At 45.5% G+C, this 16,817-nt stretch overlaps 1 protein-coding gene across 1 annotated transcript in view; it reads right to left on the bottom strand.

Moving 5' to 3' along the window:
- LOC115482572 (alkaline phosphatase-like) overlaps nt 1-16,817 on the bottom strand; it is a 144,135-nt gene that overhangs the window by 47,893 nt on the left and 79,425 nt on the right. Inside the window, exons 5-6 of the mRNA XM_030222463.1 lie at nt 11,878-12,052; nt 3,711-3,886 (exon numbers count right to left, since the gene is read on the bottom strand). Coding sequence (XP_030078323.1) covers nt 3,711-3,886; nt 11,878-12,052 — 351 coding nt within the window. The remainder of the gene's footprint in view (nt 1-3,710; nt 3,887-11,877; nt 12,053-16,817) is intronic.

Here is a 16,817-nt window from a genome sequence, read left to right on the forward strand (position 1 = left end):
TCGATCCAGCTTTCACTGTTACCTTAATTGACCACATCTGATCATTTAAGAAGGCTTTAGCCGTAGGTTTACAGGTTCAGACGGCCCTGTCAAGGAATTGTGTTCCTCTGCTGTTGCATTCACATGGTTGTGTCTTTCTGCCTCAGCACTCCATATAACAAGACCAAAATGAGCTGGGGCTAAGCAGCTTAAAGAACAATCTGAAACACTCCAGACTGCAATGTAAGTCTTAACAGGGACAATTAGAAACCAGGAAGTGCTGCTCACCAGTTTTTCATCCCACTGACCACTAAAGAAAAAAGTGGTGTGGGGAAACAGAAGCAAATTTATAAAGGAATCCCCTGAGATAAGATCAGCGCAGGGTACCCCTCTCTCACTTTCTGGTCACCACTCAATCCAGTACCTTCTAGCTGAGAAAATGACCCCTAGTTTTAATGCGCTCACTGGTTGATTTCCATGTGTGTTTCTAGACGTGACTTATTGTCCAGGCAGATAGCCAAATGAAACCACATGGACAGTTGTAAATGTAGAGTGGGCAAAACCATTCCCTCCGGGCATGACCATAGTATCATAGTCAAGGGATTGATCAGTGCATCCACCAGGAGGAAAACGCGCAGGACATCAGACTCACAGAAACAGAAGCCTGCGCGGCTGCATTGCTGATCTGCAAAGGCAGGCTTCTACATGGAATGTTGCTAGTGGAGGAGTAGCCTAGTGGTTAGTGCAGTGGACTTTGATCCTGGGGAACTGAGTTCGATTCCCACTTCAGGCACAGGCAGCTCCTTATGACTCTGGGCAAGTCACTTAACCCTCCATTGCCCCAGGTACAAATAAGTCATTTATCTACTATGTAAACTGCTTTAAATGTAACCACAGAAAAGTGGTATATCAAATCCCATCCCATTATGCAATAAAGTCCTTACTGTTTTCAGCATAGGGGCTATTGTAGACACCTCCTTGTCAGCATGTAGGTAGGTAGACAGGCATCCACATAAAAGAGACAGGCAGTACAGGAAAAAAAGAGCATTGGGGCACCTAAATCAGTTCTAAAGGAGTTTTATTTTAAGTACATAAGTATTGCCATCTGGGAAAGACCAAAGGTCCATCGAGCCCAGCATCCTGTTTCCAACAGTGGCCAATCCAGGTCACAAATACCTGGCAAGATCCCAAATATGTAGAAATATTTTGTACTGCTTATCCCAGAAATAGTGGATTTTCCCCAAGTCCATTTAATAACGATCTATGGACTTTTCCTTTAGGAAGCCATCCAAACCTTTTTAAAACTCCGCTAAGCTAACCGCCCTTACCACATTCTCTGGCAACGAATTCCAGAGTTTAATTACACGTTGAGTAAAGAAAAACTTTCTCCAATTTGTTTTAAATTTACTACATTGTAGCTTCATCGCATGCCCCCTAGTCCTAGTATTTTTGTCCTGCGTAGACAGACGCTTCACATCTACCTGTTCAACTCCACTCACTATTTATAGACCTGTATCATATCTCCCCTCAGCCGCCTTTTCTCCAAGCTGAAGAGCCCTACCCGCTTTAGCCTTTCCTCATAGGGAAGTCGTCCCATCCCCTTTATCATTTTCGTTGCCCTTCTCTGCACCTTTTCTAATTTCACTATATCTTTTTTTGAGATACGGTGACCAGAATTGAACACAATATTCGAAGTGTGGTCGCACCATGGTGCGATACAAAAGCATTATAATATCCTCATTTTTGGTTTCCATTCCTTTCCTAATAATACCTAACATTCTATTTGCCTTCTTAGCCGCCGCAGCACACTGAGCAGAAGGTTTCAACGTATCATCAACGACGACACCTAGATCTCTTTCTTGGTCCGTGACTCCTAACGTGGAACCTTGCATGACGTAGCTATAATTCGGGTTCCTCTTTCCCACATGCAACACTTTGCACTTGCTCACATTAAACGTCATCTGCCATTTAGACGCCCAGTTTCGTAAGGTCCTCTTATAATTTTTCACAATCCTCCCGTGATTTAATGACTTTGAATAACTTTGTGTCATCAGCAAATTTAATTAGCTCACTAGTTACTCCCATCTCTAGGTCATTTATAAATTAATCAGAAATAAAAGGTGGTTTCAGCCCAACATGTTTCAGTTTTGGTGTTGCAGCACCTGAATCAGGGGTACATTTCAAACTTATTTTGAGGCAGGATAAACAAACACAGTATATCCACCTTTCGAAAATGTACCACTTTACATAGAAAATCATGAAAACGAGCCTTTTCCCAACATGCAACAGTGTGTCTAACCAATCCCCAGGGCCAGCTAGACCAGCTTTTGAATGTACCCCAAAGTAACCTGCCCAGGGCCATACACAGTTGGCGACCTGTAAAGTGACCCATCCAGAGACACAGAAATTCACAGAGAGCCAATAATAAACTAGGAAAAGCTACCTAGTCCCAAATCTAAGTTCTAACAATCCCACCAGACAGGTTCGGCATCCCAGAATAATCTCGTGACAATTGTAGAAATGTAACACATCTGGACAATGCTAAATTGGGCAAAGGATGGGAGGGAATGACCCAAAGGCCATGCGTACAATACTTTGAGGAACAAAGGGAGGAAAAGGGAAATTGCCTTGATGGTGATGAGCAGGCCAAGGACAGAGTAATTTGGCATGCAAGCTTTCCTGAAGACGTTCCTTCCCCACACCCAGGATCAATTCCCTGATCATAAGGACAAGCCATTTTGATGGTGTATATGAGTACAAGTTATGCATTATGGAATGGGTTAAAAGGTCAGAGATTGATACATCTGTATGACTGGTGGGGAAGATACGGCTCCGGTGCCCTATTAGGTTCTCACATAAGGAGTACAGAAGAGATCCTAAGAAACTCATCTACAAGAAAAGGGAGACACAAGGGAGGGAAGGAAGACCTGGAACACTCTCAGAGAGAAAGGAACAGGCTAACCCTTCAGGAGTAGAGCTGAACGTACCCTGGGTGGTCACTAGGGGGGGCTCTGGGGATGAAGCCCAGTTCTCTTTAGGTAAAGAAACAATCTATGATGTCTCTTGTCAAGGGAAGGGGGGAGGAGTTCCTTTCAGCCCAGCATAAACCTGAGGAGGGTGGTGGCTCTCTCTCAAGCATGGAACTTTATACAGAGGAGGGCACTCCTGACTATACTGGGGGAGTCGAAGGAGGTGAGAGGAACCGGGAAGCCTCCTGAAGGACAATTCCTGATCCTGTAACGGCAGCTGTGGGAGGCCACAGCCAGATTAGTGCTGTGGAGTGAGAGGTCAGATGCCAAAGGGCAGACTGCTGAGAGCAGAGTGTTTGAACCTTGGAACTTTTGAACTGGATACCCCTTGAAAGTGGGGGGTGGGGGGCTCGCACAGAGCACCAAAGACTCTGAGATTGATTTTGGATTATTGGACTGTGCATTCTCTTTTGACTTTCTTCTGTTTGCTGGAATTATTGGAACACTTGCAGGCTGGAATAAAGGGCAAAAACCCAGACTGGATCACGTTACGGCCCTGATCTGGACTTGTGGAAAATACAAGGCTGGGAACGTAAAGGAACCGCCCGGAGGGTTGAACGAGCCCAGAGTTATCACACCATTCACCCCACACTGACAACATTATCCACCAGTCTCACCCGCCCCACCATCAACAGCACAACCACCACGTTTCACTCCACTCTCGCTCGCCTGCAAAATGTGACGCCAGGAACAAGACCTTACCTCCATGTCTGGAATGTTGTGGACCAGCTGCCAGGCAATGTCTTTGCAGCCCTGTTCAATGGCTTCCTTGGGCATCTCGTTATCGGAGAACCAGTCCCTGTTCACGCAGTGTGCATAGGAAGCACTGGGAGTGGCGTGGTTCACCCTCGTGGTTGTTACAACCCCCACAGATTTGCCTGTAAAAAAAAAAAAAAAGAGGTCTTTGTGGACCAAACTTAAATTGATTAAGGGACCCCAGACTTTATTTTTCTGAAGCAGTTTGGGCCACCGATGAAGTGTCAAAAGATAAACTGGCGATGTTCGACTGGCGGAAGACAGAGTTTTTTTTTGTTCGCTGCCGGCGCTAAAATTGGAAATTCAATGCCGGACTCTGGACGGGCTTTGGCGTTGAATTTCTGGTTTTATAAAAGCTGGTTAGTGCATAATCAGTTAAGTCAATATTCAGACTTAACCGGCCAAATGCTGGCACATAAAGAAAGTCTTTTACGAAGGTGCGCTAACGTTTTTAGTGCGCTACAATGATTAGCATGCGCTAAATGCTAGAGACGCCCTAGCGCGCCTTTGTAAAAGGGGCCCAAAGCTAGGACAGCTATTTATGCGGTCCTATTTATGAGCTAAGCATGGCCGGTTAGCTCTGAATATTGGGAGCTAACTGAACTCTGCCCCAGAAACATCCCCAACATAGCCAGCTTCCACTTCAGCGCTAACCGGTCATTTTCAATGCCGCTAACTGACTAAGTACCACTAAAAATGGCTGGATAGCCGCATACACAGGAGCCAACTTTTTCAATTTATTGGGGGTGCTAAACCCAATAGAAATTACCTTTCCCAGTGACGTGAAATTATTTTGCACATTTATACTAAGAAGAAATTAGGTCTTACCTGATCATTTTCTTTCCATTAGTCCTTCCCCACTATTCCAGAACTTGTGGGATAGTTGTGTCCATCAACCAGCAGGTGGAGACAGAGAACTGAAAACTGAGCTGAGACATATCTCTCTTGGCATCTAGTCCAGCTCCTCAGTATTTACGTAGGCAAGCAGTACGGATAATACTTAAAATAAGCACAACAATCTTAATTCGCTAACCTAACACTAACTAGATGAGCAAACGTGTGGACCTTTCATCTCTGGACAACTTGTAGAGAACAAGATATGCAGGAAGCACAATGCAAGGTGACAGTCGTTATTTGACCCATTACTTTGCAACACCTCAGAAATCTCAGGCAGGCCTCTGGAATAGTGGGAAGGCCTAATGGAAAGAAAATTCTCACTCCTTCCATTACATAGCTTCCCACTATTCCAGAACCTGTGTATAAAAGCAATCCCTAGAGTGAGTGGGATCCTGCTGCCACTCTCCTGAGGATTAAAGCCCCAAAACTGGCTACCGAGCATGCTGCAATGTCCACTCTGTAGTGCTTGGCAAAGGTATGTAGCGTCAACCACATCGTCGCCTTGCAAATATCCACCAGAAACAGTAAGGCAGTCTCCATCCAGGATGTCACTTTACGCCTTGTAGAATGAGCCCGCAAGGCCTGAGGAGCCTGCTTCCCCGCAAGCAAATAAGCTGACACCATTTAGCAATTGTGGGCTTGGAAGCCACGAGGCCAAGCTTCTATTTACCAAAATGCACTGTCTGTCTGATTTGCGAAACTCATTCATGGCTTCCAGATATCTAATGAGGACTCTACGCATATCAAAAGCTTCAAGGAAGAATATTGAACCCCTCTGTCCTCTCTACGAAAGGATGGAAGCTCCACAGGTTGGTTGAGATGAAATGCTGATACCACTTTCAGAAGAAAGGAAGGAACCATGTACAGGGAGACCCCCTTCTTCAAAAAGCAGGGACAGGGATTCCTACAAGAAAGAGCCTGAAGCTCCAGAACCCTACATGCTGACGTAACAGTGACCAAGAATGCTGTCTCTAGCACAGTGGTTCCCAAATCTGGTCCTGGAGGCACCTTAGCTACTTAGGTTTTCAGGATATCCACAATGAAAGTTCACGAGAGAGATTTGCATGCAGTGGAGATAGTGCATGCAAATCTCGCTCATTAATATTTATTGTGGATATTCTGAAAACCCGACTGGCTGGGGTGCCTCCAGGACCAGGTTTGGGAACCACTGCTGTAGCATAAGATCTTTCAAGGAGGCTCAAAAGGAGGCTTCTGCAGAGCCCAAAGGACTAAATTAAGGTTCCACTCTGAACATGGTGTACAAAAAGGATCCCGCAAGTGGCCCACTCCCAGCAAGAATCAAACAATATCCGGGTAAGCCGCAAGATACGTCTTCTATAGTCGGTCCCTGGAACAGGCCAAGGCCGCAACCTGAACTTTTAGAGAACCCATCCTTTCTGAAGGCCTGCCTGGATTAATGGTAGGATGTGCACAATCTGGGCAGTAAAGGGAGAAAGAGCGTGCTCAGAACACAAGCCCTTGAACGTCCGCCACACCCTCGCATGTGCCGTGGATGTAGAGTGTTTCCGAGCCTGAAACAAGGTAGCAATGACTGAATCAGAATAATCTTTTCATCTCAACTGAACCCTTTCAATGGCCAAGCCATAAGACCAAAGGGGCACAGATCCTCCATGAGCACCGTACCTTGCTTCAGTAGGCTGTGTACTTCCAGTCAGTGGCGTAGCCAGAAGACAATTTTTGGGTGGGCCAGCGGGTTGGATGGGTGGGCACTACAACCCCAAATCCCCCCCCACACACACACACGCAGCGCACAGCACCTTTAAAGTTATCGACGCTGCCTCCACTCACCTTCTCCCACCGTGGCGCTGACTCGTCTCCTGCACTTCATGGTCTCCATCTCCCACTGCCGCGGCAGCGCTTTATCGGCGCTGCCTGCCTGACAGCTGACAGACGCAGCGCGACGACGTCCTACTCCGGGACCTTCCCTCTGCCGCGTGCAATCCACCCTGCGTAAACAGGAAGTTGAATCAACGCGGCAGAGGGAAGGCCCCGGAGCAGGAGGACGTCGCGTCGCGTCTGTCAGCTGTCAGGCAGGCAGCACTGATAGCAAATTGAAAGCGCTGCCGTGAGGGTGGGAGACAGACACCGCGAAGTGCAGGAGAGGAGGCAGCGCTACGGCGGGGGTGGGAGAAGGTGAGGATGGGCCTGAGACGAAACTGGGTGGGCCTGGGCCCATCCAGGCCCACCCGTAGCTATGCCCCTGCTTCCAGTTCCACACTTGATCAGACAGAGGCTGTTCCTCACTGCCAACTGGCCCCACAAAATGGTGCCCATTCCCTCCCTCTCCTGCATCACACTGGATATCAGCCCTGCCAGAGATCCCGAAGTCCCTGGCATATTTGGATGAAGTGCCAAATCCGAAAACGTGCTGCCAGTCCTGTGTGTCACACTGGATTCCTGGCTTGCACGCACTGCAACACCCCGATACTGGCCAGCAGATCCCACAGCAAGAACACGGTTTAACTGCCTCTGCAGGAGTCGCCATTCATTCCAACTGTAGCAAGCGCCACACCACATGGTCCCAAGAGATGAGTCAATGTTCACAAGTCTTATCACAGATGAGACAGAATCAGGACTGATACTCTGTTCTATGCTCTCCAGTAAACCTTTTCCTTCTCTTTTTTTTTTTTTTTTTTAAGGTTGCTGTGCTGGAAAAGGAGAGCTAAACAGAAAACGGGGAGAGGTAAAGGAAGGGAAGAAGTAAATTCGTGGGGGCACCAGAGACAGGATCCAGATATGACTCTGCAGACTCCAGCCACCCTCAAAGCTCAACTGGGGACCAGTTGACCAACTGGACCAGAAGCAAATCACTCAGAACCAGAGGCTGAAAAGTGTGTCCATCCACCTGCTGGAGATAGAAAATGCTGAGGAGCTGGATTGGATGCCAAGAGACATATGTCTCAGCTCAGTTTTCAGTTCTCTATCGCCACCTGCTGGTCGATGGACACAAATATCCCACAGGTTCTGGAATAGTGGGAAGCTATGTAACAGAAAAAGGTTTTAGCACAGGTTTAGTACATGGGCAAATTAGAAAGTAATTCTGTAACAGAGTATCTATGATAAGAGGGTAAGGCCATGCTATGAAGAAAAGTAAGCGCCCAGCACAATTGAGTGGAGGAGTGGCCTAGTGGTTAGGGTGGTGGACTCTGGTCTTGGGGAACTGAGTTCAATTCCCACTTCAGGCACAGGCAGCTCCTTGTGACTCTGGGCAAGTCACTTAACCCCCCCACTGCCCCAGGTACAAATAAGTACCTGTATATGTAAGCCGCATTGAGCCTGCCATGAGTGGGAAAGCGTGGGGTACAAATGTAACAAAAAAAAACCACGCTTATTTGTAAAGCGTGAGTGATTATACCAGCCCTATAACTGGTGTAAATGTCGTGCCTAGTTGTGTGGTAGAACACATGCAAATTATCGCATTCCACTGGTTGGTGTTCTGCAGAGGTCATTAATGTGTGAAAGTAGCTGCTTACACTGGTGAAGGACTAAAATATAGTCATGTATACACTGAGGCAGCTTCTTATGAAATTACCCCCAGAAAAGTCAGTTCCATAAGGAGGACGCCAACACTTAGGGTCCCTTTTAAAACAAATAGAAAATCTTTCTTCACCCAATGCGTAATTAAACTCTGGAATTCGTTGCCGGAGAACGTGGTGAAGGCGGTTAGCTTGGCAGACTTTAAAAAGGGTTTGGACGGTTTCCTAAAGGACAAGTCCATAGACCGCTACTAAATGGACTTGGGAAAAATCCACAATTTCGGGAATAACATGTATAGAATGTTTGTACGTTTGGGAAGCTGCCAGGTGCCCTTGACCTGGATTGGCCGCTGTCGGGAACAGGATGCTGGGCTTGATGGGCCTTTGGTCTTTTCACAGTATGGCATTACTTATGTACTTTTACTAAGCCGCATAGGTGCCTATGCGCGCCCAATGCTCTTCAATTTTGGAGTTACCGCCCGGCTACCACATGGCCCATGTGGTAATTTCATTTTTTTACTTGCGTCAGAAAATATATTGGCAAAAATCAGGCAGTAACTCCAACTTGACGCACGTGGGCGATTACCGCATGGTTAATGTGAGAGACCTTACCACTAAGTCAATGGCTGGCAGTAAGGTCTCAGACCCATAATGGACGTGCGCCAATTTTTATTTTGCCGCACGTCCATTTTCGGCAAAAATTTTGAAAAGGCATTTTTTTACAGGCGCACTGAAAAATGGATCTGCGTGCCCCCAAAACCCATGCCTACACTACCACTGTCCATTTTTCAGCACACCTTCATTAAAAAAAACCCTTAGGCACCAAGAATTTGAGTGAAACAAACATTATTTTTCTAATTTGTTTTTAATGTACTCCTTAGTAACGTCATTTTGTGTCCCTTAGTTTTTGTACTTTTTGAAAGAATAAACAACTTTTTCACTCAACTCCTAATAAAAATCTGGGAATTCATTTGCCAGAGAATGTGGTAAAACCACTAGCATAGCAAGGTTTTGAAAGGGTTTTGAAAAGGTTTGGATGAGTTCCTGAAGGAACATAAGAACTTGGGAAAATCTACTGCTTGGAATCTATCTACTCTTTGAGATCCTGCCAGTACATGTGGCCTGGATTGGTCACTGTTGGACACAGGATACTGGGCTTGATGGACCTTTGTTCTGACTCAGTAGAATAGTTCTTACATTCCTACGATCAACAGAGACAGTCAAGACTTAATCAGAATTGTTCTACAAACTACATAGTCAGGAAGCACAGAAGATAGAAAAGAGAACAATAAGAACCAGGGAAAGAAAGAAAGAAAGAAAATTTCAAACTAGTGAACTTCATCAAGGGTAGAGAAGGTCACGTTATTTGGGATGAAAGCAAAAGAAAAGAAAGGTAGTGAGAATACTTGGAGAAGTTGTTGAACGAGGAGAACCCATGATTAAAACTGGAAGTAAGGTCCTTAGAAAATGACAAGACTGTTAAGGGAAGAAGATGACTGAGGCGAGGAAATCCACAGAACGAGACAGAATGCCGTGACATTCAAAGAGATGATGAACGTGGAAATGAAGATGTTAAGAAGATTATAGAGATCAATGTGAAGAATGGAAAACTGTCAACGAAAGGAGGGAGATCCAACCAGTTTCAGCTTTCAGGAAGACAGGAGATGGACAAGATTATAAGAAGGACAAAATGTGGAACCACTGGGTTAAAGGTGTGGAACTGGATCATAGAGCAGAGGACAGGAAGATGGGAAAGATCAGTAAACATCAGTTCTGGGATCTTGGAGAGAATTACTTTGAGTTGTTATGGAGGCTTGGCAGAGAGCAAGAATGAGGGGCATTTACTAAACTAGAGGAGACAGGTGCAGAAAAATTCAATTTCCACACAATTTCCTTTTTTTACAAAGCCAAATGATGCTAGAAGTCAAGAGCGAGTTCTAGGACTCAGCGGCTCCAAACAGGACTCTCTGTCTGGACAACCCGTGGACTACCAGGACCAGCAAAGGGACAGGTTTCTTGAGGACATCTGAGTGGTCTGCTAAGAACATTGCTACCGAACCACAGGGGAACAGTGAGGAATAGATAGTCATATGAACTTGAGATCTCAGAAGCGACTTGGGTTATAATTTTGTAGGAAACTAATGAAAGACACAATGTACTGACAGAGCAGTCCAATAGTAATTCCGTTCTGGATTTAACCTTCTAGGACGGAAACTGAACCTTAAACATTGTGGACCCATCAGAGGAGCCTTCACCCTGCCTCTAAGGAGCAGGAATTCCCTCTAATTAAATTCGAGGAGAGGAAGGTATGGACTGTGTGTTTTCTTTCGTATTGAAAGAATACAAGACATGCTTCTATATTTTCTTTTTCGGTAAATATTCGCTCCATTAACTATTGGTTGGTATCTTCTGCCTCAAAAACATGCAAGTCTTTGGGATTTGCGAATCTATGTGTAAAGAAAGCTGTTGTTGTCCTGGGTGTTATTCGTGGGCAGACGACCTAATGAGGCTGCCAACGGTGCTCCAGCGCTATCATGGGTGCGGTGAAACATGCCACCTGGTTACACTCTGGTGGTATCAGCAAGAAAAGAACTCTCAGGCCCCCTTTTACTAAGACGCGCTCACGTTTTTAGCGCACGCTAAAACTGTAGGCGTGCTAGACATTAGAGACGCCCATAGGAATGTGTTGGTGTCTCTAACGTTTAGCGCGCCTACAATTTTAGCCTAAGGGGGCCTCAGTCCTTATTAGCGATGATCAGAACCTCGGAAATGGAACGCACTAATTTCAAAATGGATGGGGAGAGTCTATCCTTGATGGATGATTGGAGAGTTAGGGGGAAATCCCCTGTGCAGCATTCATGTAAAAAAAAAAAAAAAAAGTTAACGCCTGTTAAATTTTAAGCCTTTGCATAATTGCTAAAGGAGAGCTGGTGCACAATCTCATTTGCATCCCCTAAAGTCTAATTTGCATACAACATTGTCTCATTGAAAAGTGAGTATTAATGTGCTAATTTTAGTGTGAACTTCTTAACAAGGGGACAGCATGGACATTAACTGGTCAATATGCAAAGGAATTTAAGCAGACAGGAGAGGCTTTCCCCAAACCCCCTCAGAAAGACACGCCCCCCACCCACCCAGCAGCACTATCCTGCCCTGGCAAACCATAACGCTCCCCCTCCACCCCCAACAAACCCTGGCAGCAAAAGACACTCCCAAGGCCCCCCACCCCAGGGCACCTCCCCTATCCAGCTCCCCGACAGTGCAATCCCTCCCCAGCAGACCCCACCCAACAGGGGAGCTCCCCTTATATGGGCATGAGCTCAACGTATGGCTGCCTCCCCTGGGCTAACACCTCCATCCCCCCCCCCCCCCCGAGACCAAGGCACTGTCGGTGGAACTGTCCACACGCTGCCTGCTGCGCCAGCCTCTTCCCTCCTGCACATGCGCAAAAACCAAGCATGTGTGGGGGATGGGGGAGTAGCGGCAGCAACGTGTGGACAGTGTCACCAGCTGCAACAAGTAGAATGACCTGTTCTAGCTGCCAGAGGACCTCTTGTAGATCCCTGCCAGCCATAACAATGGTGCCAGAATTTTGGGTGGGCCCAGGCCCACCTGTAGCTACGCCATAGAATGGGAATTCCCCTCCCCACGTTGTGTCCAAAAGCTGCCTCCCCATCTTTAGCTCTGCTCAAGCAGGAAAACCCTGGCTTCTCACTCACCTGCCTCCTTTGCCCATTTCAGAACTGAATCGACCTCGTTGCCTTTCGTGGTGTTGCACTTCGAACGCACTGCAGCTGCACTCACGCCCACCGTGCCCTCGTTAGCCTTCACGCCACAGAGGTAAGCAGTGGCAGTGCCAGCGCTGTCAGATACCTGAGCGTCGGTGTTGTAGGTCTGTGAAAGAACAACATAAATACAAAAGATTACAGCCAACATTTCTATCAACCTCTACCACCCTCCAAGTTACTTGGACAGATCTACTGAGCATATCTACAGTGGAAGATTACTAGATTGTCAAGAAGGACGACAGCAGTAAGGGGACAAATCTATAAAGGGCACTAGAAGTTAGACGTCCAAAATTGAGGCGCTAAGCTTGTCCTTCTATAACAGCCAATTTCTGCGCCTAATGCATTACAGAATTACTGTGTAAGTCAGCAATTAGGCATCTAAATTTAGCCGCATCACTTACGCTCGCTCTATGGCAGGTATAAATGTGAGCAAGTAAGTGATAGTATTCAATAAAGTGTTCAGTACAATAGTCTGAACGCTCATGTCCCACTCATGTCCCAGCAGAAATCCAAGAAGTAGGGTGGACCAAGACATCTTCACAGCCAGAAGTCAATAAAGGCTTTAATTGACTTCTGGCTGTGAGATTTCTGCTTGGACTACACGGAGGGTTTTTTTACCTTTACCTTTTGGTTTGCCTCCCATGTCCCATCCATGCCCTTTCCATGTGAAGATCCCCTCTGTAGTTAGGTGCTAGAACATCAGGGCGCCCGGTTCTAGAACAGCGCCTAACTGCCGTCGTTCCTCTGTTTTGGTGCTTAATTACCATTAACTTCCGTTTACGTGTCTGACTTTTGCCACATTATATAGAATTACCCTGTAGCCATGATGTGTAGAAATGGAAGTTACATTGCAAGTTCTTGTTGACATCATCACCAACAGCAACCAATCCCGTTTCAGATTTCAGGAAGTCTTCTGTAATGCTAGGTGTCAAAGCAGTTCAAAGTGGCCACAGCACAGCTCAGCTCAGTGGCAAGTAACATAGTGAATGACGGCACATAAAGACCTGAACGGTCCATCCAGTCTGCCCAACAAGATAAACTCATTTTACATGGTATGTGATACTTTATATGTATATCCCAGTTTGATTTGTCCTTGCCATTCTCGAGGCACAGACCGTAGAAATCTGCCCAGTACTCTTGTACTAAAAGTTCTGAAGATTCTGGAATCCTAAAGAGTTACAAGATTCTGGAATCTCAATTAGTAGCAACATTCCATGTAGAACCCCAAAGAGTAACATAGAGGCATATTTTCAAAGCAGTTTGGGAGGCTAAGTTCCATAGGTTTCTATGGAACTTTGGGAGGCTAAGTGCTTTGAAAATGAGCCTCATAGTAACATAGTAAATGATGGCAGAAAAAGACCTGCATGGTCCATCCAGTCTGCCCAACAAGATAAACTCATTTTACATGGTATGTGTTACTTTATACCCGAGTTTGATTTGTCCTTGCCTTTCTCAGAGCACAGACCGCAGAAGTCTGCCCAGCACTGTTCCTGTACTAACAGTTCTGAAGCCAATGTCAAAGCCCCTTAAAATTTACACTCCTGCCCATCCATTTCAGTCACGATCAGGGCGTGGATTGTAGAAGTCTGCCCAGCACCGGTTTTATTCTCCAAATACCAGCGTTGCCACCCAATGTCCGCTAAGATTCCGTGGATCCATTCCTTCTAAACAGGATTCCTTTGTGTTTATCCCACACATGATTGAATTCCGTTACCGTTTTCATCTCCACCACCTCCCGCGGAAGGGCATTCCACGTATCTACCACCCTCTCTGTGAAAAAATACTTCCTGACATTACTCCCGAGTACTGAGCGCTATCAAAAAAAAGGAGAGAAGCAGACCATATGAAAGAAACTGTCTCTATTCACCACCTTTAGCTCTCAGGTTTAAACAAATGCCCCCAACGTGGTGTTTTTTTCGTGACCGACAGTGTCTACTACAGAGGTTTTACTTGATGCGCCTTTAGCTTTCATGTTGAACCTGTCATCGTTGAAGATTAATATTAAGGATTGCTGTTTGATCTTTTTTGCCTTTACTCTGGAGAGCATCTGGATTACTAGACCTCTGAGGCAGGCGTTGTTACACTGAAACACGGCCCCTGTCGGGTCTTTATGAATAAAGGACTCTCGATTGTACTGTTGTACTTTTTTTTTCTTTTGCTGTTCGTGTCTGTGTACTTTTGAACCCTCTTTTGTTACCTCACCAAACTGTCTGCCAAACTGGTAAAAACCGTATTTTCAACCAGGGTTTTTATGTAGTGAACTCAGTTTGACGAAACATGGCCACCTCGGGCACATTTGTTTAAACCTGGGAGCTAAAGGTGGTGAATAAAGATGGTTAACACCAACAGAAGGTGATCTCTCCACAGGAGAAACGAAAGCCACAACACACAAACAGTGGATCCCAAAGTCCTCTTCTCACAAGTGGTGTTTTCTTAAACAAGGTCTTTATTTCAAATCAATAAAAGCAACCTGACACGAATCGTGTTTCGGCCGTAAAGGCCTGCATCAGGGGTCTATGAATAAACAGAAATATAAACATCAAAAACATATATAAAAATATATAAAAAAAAACATGTATAGAAAATATTACATCTCTCTAATTTCTAAAAAATATATTTTTCACATATTTGTCATATGCATTTGTGCAACACAAAAAATGCTCATATATGCATCCCATGATATAATATGTAATATGTTTCTATCATCCCTTTGTCATAGATTATCTCAGTTAGCAGGAAGTTAACTGTTTGTCAGTTTGATCTACAAGAGTATTTTCTGTATTGGAAATCAATAGGTATGTTCCTTTATATAAATACTAGTAAAAAAGTCCCGTTTCTGATGCAAATGAAACCGGGGGGGGGGGGGGGGGGCTAGCAAGGTTTTCTTCTGTGTACATGTGGGAGTGTGCTGTCTGTCCCCTCTGCTCTCTGTCCCCTCCCCCCTCGGAGTCGAGTCCTTCAGTGTTGTTTCCTGCTGTGCTGTGTTTGTGTTACAGAGATAGTGAGGGCTTCTGCCCTCTCTCCCCTCCCCCCTCTGAGTCCTTCACTGTTACAGAGAGAGGGATTTGATTTCCTGCTTTGCTGTGTTTTCCTTCACTGTTTGTGTTACAGAGAGAGCGAGGGCGGGGCAGACACTCATGGGGAAACCGGATATCTCTCCCCCTTCACACTTCCGGCTGGAGGCTTCATTTAGAACGTTGGTGGTGCCTTTTATAGACAGAGATATGTTGTTTTATTGTGTCGGGTTGCTTATATTGATTTGAAATAAAGACCTTGTTTAAGAAAACACCATTTGTGAGAAGACTGTTTTGGATCCACTGTTTGTGTGTTGTGAATAAAGATGGCTTCCTTCATGTGGTCCTGCTTCTCTTCTCTGTTCCATTTTGGATCTTGTGGATCATTCATTTGCCTTGTTGCCTTCTCAGCCAAGTACTGTGATATGGCATGTAAGTAAAGTTGATTGAGTTAATAAGTGTTGTAACTTGATGTGCAGAATATTGGGTACTAGGGTGAGATTACATTTAATGTTACAGACGTTGAGTAGTTCCTCCTGAAGAAGACTATCGAAATGCAGTCCAGCATTGGGGAACCGTTTGGAGCAGAAGTGGTATTTTTATCCTGATGGTGGTTTGTTACCGATTCGCCTATTGCTTCCACCTGCGTCAATGAAGTATAGTGGTTGACGCCCCGGGAAATTGGCAGTGGATGCCGCTATAAGTGTGGACGTCAATCGGTCCACTACTACTGCATGGTGACTTGATTGAAGCTTTCCTGGGTTCTACACCAGTATTGATGTGCTCATCATGGACGGATGTTGATAACGCTGTAATATATACAGCTTTACACCAATGTATTTGGGCGTTTTTTTCAATAGCGCCATGGTATAGGAGATGATTTGTTTATGTCCATGTTAATTTGCAGTACAAAGTGCATGAAGTGTATTAACGTCATCCATGTTAAAGAGGATTATGACAGTAAAGTGTTAGCAAAAGTGAGCGAATGTGGTATGAATGATATTAGGTGACGATTTTACAATATATGAATTTTTTTGCTACAGCGTGAAATCACACTGGGGCAATAAAAGATATATTTGAATATATTGTAGTAGTCTGGAGTTTTATGTAGGATCAATAGCCAGGCCGGGCTTCTGTTCCACGAGGACTGCCAGAAGCTGTGACTGCTACAAAAAAAAGGATTCAAAAGGATGGGGGAGGGGAAGTTACTCAATAGTGTCACCTGGTGGCCAGATTTAGAGTCCTTCTTAACCATGCTCTAGAGCAGGGGATTCTCAACCCAGTCCTCGGGACACACCCTGCCCATCAGGTTTTCAGGATATCCACAATGAATATGCATGACTACCTCCATTGTATGCAAATCTCTCTCATGCATATTCGTTGTGAATATTCTGAAAACCTGGCTGGAAGGGTGTGTCCCGAGGACTGGGTTGAGAATTCCTGCTCTGGAGGGAAATGTGGTTTGTGTCCCCTGGCCAAGGCTGAGCTGGGTCAAGGAGATTCAAATAGTGGTGAAACCCCCAGTTCAGAGATGCCAAGTTACCCAGTTCCAGACTGGAGATTTTGGGACAGTCCTTGTTTTCCACTTACATCCCAAAGCAGTGTGGGATTTCTAGTGCCTGATCCTGCCCATTGATATCAGTGCTGCAAGTCCCATAATGCACTAGGATGGGGTGATCAGAAATGCAGGACTGTCCCAAAATCTCCAGCCTGGAACTGTGGGTAACTTGTTGTGTCCTCCAGTCTCATAAGTACATAAGTACATAAGTAGTGCCATACTGGGAAAGACCAAAGGTCCATCTAGCCCAGCATCCTGTCACCGACAGTGGCCAATCCAGGTCAAGAGCACCTGGCACG

Source organism: Microcaecilia unicolor, chromosome 13, assembly GCF_901765095.1.
Source record: "Microcaecilia unicolor chromosome 13, aMicUni1.1, whole genome shotgun sequence".
NCBI lineage: Eukaryota > Metazoa > Chordata > Amphibia > Gymnophiona > Siphonopidae > Microcaecilia > Microcaecilia unicolor.